Source organism: Gymnoscopelus braueri (assembly GCF_963280865.1).
Source record: "Gymnoscopelus braueri genome assembly, chromosome: 24".
NCBI classification, from domain to species: Eukaryota; Metazoa; Chordata; class Actinopteri; order Myctophiformes; family Myctophidae; genus Gymnoscopelus; species Gymnoscopelus braueri.
Genome location: NC_137626.1, coordinates 1,092,799 through 1,100,298, shown reverse-complemented (window position 1 = coordinate 1,100,298; position 7,500 = coordinate 1,092,799). Strand labels below are relative to the sequence as shown.

Sequence of the window (7,500 nt, the reverse complement as noted above, 5' to 3'; positions counted from 1 at the left end):
AACAGATGAGACAAAATAGCTAAATCAAATGAGCAAGAGCTAAAACAAATAAGTGTATCGACTAAACAAGATCCAATAAAGCAATACAACAATAAAACAAGCGTTCGTACAACTAGTTAACAACAAGTAGGCCAGGCAAAGAGGACGGGTAGTGATTCCTGAAGAGGTGGGTTTTCAGCCTGCAGCGAAAGATGAACAGTGACTCTGCTGTCCTAACATCAGTGGGAAGTTCATTCCACCACTGTGGGGCCAGAACAGAAAAAAGTCGTGACCGTGTGGATCGGCCAGAAGGACCCTTGAGTGACGAGTCAACCAGTCGCCCCGAGGTGGCAGACCGAAGTGGTCGGGCAGGGGTGTAGGCATCGACCATAGCCCGGGGGTAGGAAGGAGCTGTTCCTTTCACTGCCCTATAGGCTAGCACCAGGGTTTTAAACTGGATGCGAGCCTCTACGGGGAGCCAGTGTAGAGAACGGAGAAGGATAGTTGTGTGGGAGAACTTGGGGCGGTTGAACACCAGACGAGCCGCAGCTTTCTGAACAAGCTCCAGAGGTCTGATGGCAGATGCCGGAGCACCAGCAAGGAGGGAGTTGCAGTAGTCCAGGCGGGAGATGACAAGAGCCTGGATGAGCACCTGGGCTGCCTTCTCCGTTGACAGCATCCTTTTGTTTGTTTGCCTTATGACTGAGTTCACACACTCTACAACACCCCCCACACTACATTGATCACACATCCATACATGGCTGACATTACTGATTACTGAATTACACACCTCACACCTTATTGTAAACATTATTTAAGTTATTTGTTACTAAATTGATGTTACTTCTTGCACTACCAAAGTGTCCTCCTCAATGTGTCATGGCCCCTCAGGCCGGGTTGTGAAAGTGTGTTTAATGAACAATATGTCATCATTACAGTCTTACAGCTCATAAAACCATATACTGATTTAGATAATTATCCTCAGGCTGATAAGGAGCCGTGTTGGTAAACCAAGTCCAACGTTCACATGTCACTGAGGTCCAGACACCATGACATGCAGTGGTGTGAAGTAACTAAGTACATGTACTCAAGTACTGTACTTAAAGTACAATTTTGAGGTACTTTTACCTACTATACTGGAGTATTTCCAATGTTCAGTACTTTTACTTCTACTCCACTACATCTCAGAGGCAAATATTATACTTTTACTCCACTACAATTATTAGAAAACTGTAGTTACTAGTTACTTTGTAGATTTTGATTATTATTACAAAACAAACATTACCCACTTCAGCCCTATACATATTTCGGCCATTTGAAAATAGCCGATCTACAAGCTCACAATGTGTCGCATTGTGAGCTTGTAGATCTACTGTTTTCAAAATATTAGTCTACCTTTTATACATTTAGAAAACTTGTGAAATGGGACATTCTGCATAATGAGCACTTTCTACTATTGGTACTTTAGGTACATTTTTAAACCAATACGTTTGTTACTTTTACTCAAGTCATCTTTTAATTCCAGACTTTTACTTGTAACAGGGTATTGCTACATTGCAGTATTGATACTTTACTTTTACTTACAAAATGTGAGTACTTTTTCCACCACATGTGACCTACATGTCAGTGTGTGAAGCACTGAGCAGGTTCATTAGTGTGAACGCATGTCAATAATCCATAAGTTAACAACAATTACACATTGATGACACAACTGTACTGATAAGTGTTTATTAATATCTTTACCCACTAATAATACTGTACAATGTGGATATACCTCACCCTGTAGGACAATACTGTATATTGTTGTTACTGTGTTGATATCGTTATTGTTTCCCCACCTTTCGTATGTTTTAGCATCCTTCTAGCATCTTTTGTTTCGTATTGTATTTCTATTTGTCTTTCTTTATTCAAATAGCCAAGCCAAAGTATAACAGGCTAAATTGGTCAGTGTATGTTTTGTGATCATATCTAAATCTACAAAGTAACTAAAGTAACTAAAGCTTTCAAACAGTTGTAGTGCAGTAACAAGTACAATATTTACTTTTCCTTTCTTGAACTCAAGTACAGTACTTGAGTAAATGTACTCAATTACTTTCCTCCTGCACTTGCCCTGGTATCAGTTAGTGGTGGTTGGAGTTTTATTTTGAAAAGGCAGAGGAAGTATTAAGAGGTTGTGTAACAGTAAGTAGTATTACGTAACCCAGTGAGAGAGTGAGGAGTGGTTTAGATGAGCTGTAGGGTCACAGTACAAACACATGTTCCTCCTACACTCAATGCTTCATCATATGTGAACACAGTAACACACAACACATGTTCCTCCTTAATGCTTCACATCATATCTGCACACAGTAAACCACTTCACTGGGAAATAACGGAAACATGCAATCCATATTCGCTAAGAATGGAAGTGAAACTCCAGAGCCTGTGAAAGCAGACATCAAAGGTAAGGCTTTGACACATATTACTCTGACTGAAGAGTTTCTAAAGATTTAGACACATTTTGAAAACTTCTGACAAAACTTGTGAATTAGGGTTTCAAGTATTGTACTTTTTACTCCACTTCTAATTATTTAAATACTTTACTAGTTAATTTGCATATTTAGATGTTTATTGCAAAACATACATTATAGTCCTATTTCATACTTTGCCCATTGGACAATAGCCGATCTACGAGATTGTAGATCTGCTATTTTTTGCCCAGTGTTCGCCCCCAGAAATAGGGGTGTAAGTTGTTGAGCTCTATATTTCAAACCCTATTTTGAGGCGTTTTGGCATTTTGATAAATCCCTAAAACACATTTCAACAACAAGAATATGATTTCATTAAAACATCCTCTCCTCTCCTCTCCTCTCCTCTGCTCTCCTCTCCTCTCCTCTATGTGTGTGTGTGTGTGTGTGTGCGCGTGTGTGTAGGGGTGGTTCCTGATTGGCTGCAGGGTACTCTACTACGTAACGGTCCAGGTCTGTTCTCGGTGGGAGACTCCGCCTACAACCACTGGTTTGATGGGATGTCTCTGATCCACAGCTACACCTTCAAAGATGGTACGCTGGATTATAATGTTTATATATAAGATATAATGTATATATAAGATATAATGTATATATAAGGTATGGGATGTCTCTGATCCACAGCTACACCTTCAAAGACGGTACGCTGGATTATCTTCTTGTGTCGGGCAGATATAAATGAATTAATTGCCAATATGTCTTGTTCCATCCTTGTTACTGATAGACTTCAATCATCCAATCCACCAAACAACACAGACAACAGTCAACAGCAACAGCAGAATTAGCTGTCTGTCATTGGCAGAGGTTTGTCAAATGTTTCATGGGCACAACCCACATCCCAAAAATGCATGTCCCTTGGGGCACCATTTAGAATGGAAATAAACAGGCTTTCTAATGGCATACAAGTTATTGTCAAGAAGTATTGGTACAACAGAGCAATAATCTACCAAACACACATTTCCAAACCTTTAGTTGTTTGTGTATTTACTATATGGTTCTCAAACATTTTCGTTTCAAGGACCCCCAAAGTGATACATACTAAGCCACGGTCCCACATTTGTAAATATTTGGTGCCAGGGACCCCCATGACAGAAGATGTTTGTTAGATTAGATTTAATACCGAATTCTGCAATTGTCTATTATAGCCTACTGAATTGTCCTTTTTATACCTTCTCTAATTGGATTACCTTCTAACCAATGAAATAATAGTGACATTATTAACCCTGGCTTTTCCACTTTTCCCCCCCTTTTTCTTTTTTCTTTCAAAAACAGCAGATCTACAAACTTGTAGATCTGCTGTTTTCTGATAGTCAACGTATAAGATAGAGGCAGTGATTTAGCAGCAGGTCTGTCAGGTGATTTCAGGAACGGGAAGTCAGGGGCGGATTTAGGAAATTACGGGGCTCCAAGCAAAGCTCAACTTTGGGGCCCCCTGCGCCTCCAAACAAAGCCTCCACTTGTTACCCTATGAGCAATATGGGAACCCATGCAACTGTATACTTTATATCACAACAAATATATATCCTAATTGATGAAATAGAAGAGAAACAAATATATTTGTTGTGTTGAGTTCCCAACCCTTCAGGCCGTGACCCCCCAAAATATTTGAACTGGGGACCCCCCATCCTGACAAGCACTTGGAATTGTAGGCATTACATTTAGTTTGACTCGGTTTCACAGAGAAATGTTGTGAAAATAGCCGAACTACAAGCTCACAACGCCTCGCAATGTGAGGCGGTGTGAGCTTGTAGATCAGCTATTTTCAAAAATAAATGAATGTAGTATTTTACAAAGTTTGACAATGTTTGACAATGTTTGACAATGTTTGACAATGTTTTATGTTATAGTTTGTTGGTTAATTTTAACATAGTAATGGTCTTACTATTAGTTGTTTTTTTCAGTCCTTAAATGGTCACTTTATAAATGTGCAGATACCCTGTTTACACTGATACTGTATGTTGGTTTGTTTACAGTTGAGTGAGAAAACAATGTTGCACATTAAGCTAATCATCTGGGGACCCCCTGAATTATTTGGGGACCCCCCCTGGGGAGGTGTGTTACAGGAGTAAGTTGTGTGTTGTTGTATTGTGTGTGTTTTAGGGGAGGTGTGTTACAGTGTGTTGTTGTGTTGTGTGTGTTTTAGGGGAGGTGTATTACAGTGTGTTGTTGTGTTGTGTGTGTTTTAGGGGAGGTGTGTTACAGTGTGTTGTTGTGTTGTGTGTGTTTTAGGGGAGGTGTGTTACAGTGTGTTGTTGTGTTGTGTGTGTTCTAGGGGAGGTGTGTTACAGTGTGTTGTTGTATTGTGTGTGTTTTAGGGGAGGTGTGTTACAGTGTGTCATTGTATTGTGTGTGGTTTAGGGGAGGTGTTTTACAGGAGTAAGTTCCTTCGTAGCGACACGTACAAGAGGAACAGCAGAGCCAACAAGATCGTTGTGTGTGAGTTTGGAACCATGATCTACCCTGACCCCTGCAAAAACATCTTCTCCAGGTACATATATAACCCATAGAGTACAGAAGTCCTGACGTCACTCGTCCATCCCCTGGTTCGTAAAGTCATTTCTCTATGGAGAATAACATTGGGTCATCATAGAATCGTCTCATATAAGAATTGTGGTCCAAAAATAAACAAACTGTCTCGACGATATTGTCAGGGAGGAGGCTCTGTATCGTTTATGATAATCAGTCACTTATATTTGATACAGTCTGTTTCTGGAGAAAATTTAACTAATTCGGCGGAAGTAACATTAGCGTTTTCTCACTGTCAGTTGATGCTTCATATCCATAAGAGTCAAACCGCCGGGGTCATTTGTTTATTTTTGGAACACAGTTCTTATTTGACGTGATATTAAACACGTCTATGGGGATTCAGAATGGGGGGGGGAACCGCGAACCAGGTAGACAAACCTAGGATGTGTAAATGACGTCAGACTTCGGTGCTCTATTAAGACCTGAGGCCGATTCTAATTTAAATAACTTAAAAGTGCAAGGAAAGGTAATCCTTTACAGGTTATATATATATAGTTCTTCATTTACGAAACCCATTTAAAATCGAATGACTCCAACACATTAGCACAAAGGGTTAAAATTACACTATGTCCATCGTCCAATACTTTTACCAGTAGCCGGGCTGCCAGTGGTGTCCACACATGATATATAACATATATAACATATATATATAACACATATATTATATATATCCAGTGGTGTCCACACATGATATATAACATATATAACATATATATATAACACATATATTATATATATCCAGTGGTGTCCACACATGGAGGAAGGCAGGGAGTGAGGGAAGTGAGGAGGAATCTAAGTTTCAACGCCACCAGAAAGCGCACGTTGTGTCACATTCACACTGTCTGTAAAGCACAAACATAGTGGTTAACACTACACACACTCCAGCATGCAGTTTTAGTAAACATGCACTGGACCCCACTACAAGCCTACACCTGTGACCAACCACCTGTAGGACTATCAATATGGCCCACCCGGACTAACTGGCAATAGAATATCACAAGCCCTCTATAGCCATAACCATGTTGGTTTGCATAATAAATAAATCTTAACAAAATAACCTAATCAAGAAAATAACAAAAGGACAAAAAAAACAGCAGGGGCACAGAGCTCCTCCTCAGATTAAGAGAGTCACACTAGGCAACGAGAGGCCATGCCGTAATCAGTGCTCCCTGGCTGGTCCATGAGCAGCACGGGAGCACGCCACTGAACCATCATGTGGAGAGCTGTGTGGCATGTGGCATACGAGGCTGTACATTACATTACAGTCATTTAGCAGACACTTTTATCCAAAGTGACTTACAGTAAGTGCATTCAACATTAGGTAGGGAACAAAACTACTAATCACCAGAAGTATAAAGAGCATTTCCTTCTAAAACAAGCAACTAAGAGTATACCTAGCGCTAAGGTAAAAGTGACATATATCAGCTACCTACTGTCTTAAACAGATGAGACACAATAGGAAAGTCAAATGAGCAAGAGATAAAACAAATAAGTGTATCGAATAAACACGATCCAATAAAATAAAACAAGAGCTTGTACAACTAATTGACAACAAGTAGGCTAAGTAGGTTAAGAGGAAGGGTAGTGTTTCACTTATCAGTACAACATAGCCCACCATCAGATGCCATCAATGACCTTCTCCCACCTACGACCCAACACACCACCAGGCAAACACAAGCCAGCCAGCTACACTACTAATAGCCAGGTGCGGCTCCCTTTTAATCAGCCAGGTGTCTCAGCTGTCCTGAACAGGAGTGATTTGGGGGTGTTACATAACTAGGGAAAAGCTCAACCCACTACATATGCATCATAATTACCCTACAAATATACTGCAAATCCACAAATCCACAGAGCGCTCCCCTGTAGGTGGCGCCACCATCAGCTGCTGCTGCGGTTCTGTCCGTCTGTTGACGTTACTCTTTACCTGCTTGGTTTATTACTAACTAATAACTTTTACTAACTAACTGAAGGGATCGGTTTACAGAATCTGTGTGCAGATATATATATATAATGTGTGTATATAAGTTCTTTCTTTGATTGTATTCATTTAATTGAATTCCTGCAATGTATTAATTCAATGTGTAATTATGCTAGTGATTTGCCACTCCTCTAGACAACTGTGTCTCCGCCCTTTTCCTAAATAAATTGCTTGGCAGAAGGAAGGAGCGCCATTGTGATCTTGGACCCTGTGAAGGGAGATACAGTGGTGGTCACAATCCTCGCGAGTAAAAGAGATCTCATGTGTCACGTGTATTCTTTATCTGTGTGTGATCAACAGCAAGGGGGTTTATGATTATCTGATCCATAAACCTATCACTAACACTAACTTGGTTGTGAAAAACAAAGTCACCAAACTGACAGCCAGTGACAGCCAGGTAAAAGAGTAACGTGAGCAGTCAGTGACTGCAGCTGACTGACACCGCGGCAGCAGCTGACACCGCATCAATGGTTGCGCCACCTACAGCGCTGCGTGGATTTGTGTATATGT

General features: G+C 40.5%; 1 protein-coding gene across 1 annotated transcript in view; it reads left to right on the top strand.

Annotated features, from left to right (window-relative positions):
* Window positions 1–2,355: 2,355 nt before the first annotated feature.
* Window positions 2,356–7,500, top strand: part of bco1l (beta-carotene oxygenase 1, like) — a gene marked incomplete at its 3' end in the record, with an annotated part of 13,963 nt that continues 8,818 nt past the window's right edge. The window contains exons 1-3 of the mRNA XM_080423092.1: window positions 2,356–2,422; window positions 2,892–3,020; window positions 4,845–4,974. Coding sequence (XP_080279218.1) covers window positions 2,359–2,422; window positions 2,892–3,020; window positions 4,845–4,974 — 323 coding nt within the window. The 5' untranslated portion in view covers window positions 2,356–2,358. The remainder of the gene's footprint in view (window positions 2,423–2,891; window positions 3,021–4,844; window positions 4,975–7,500) is intronic.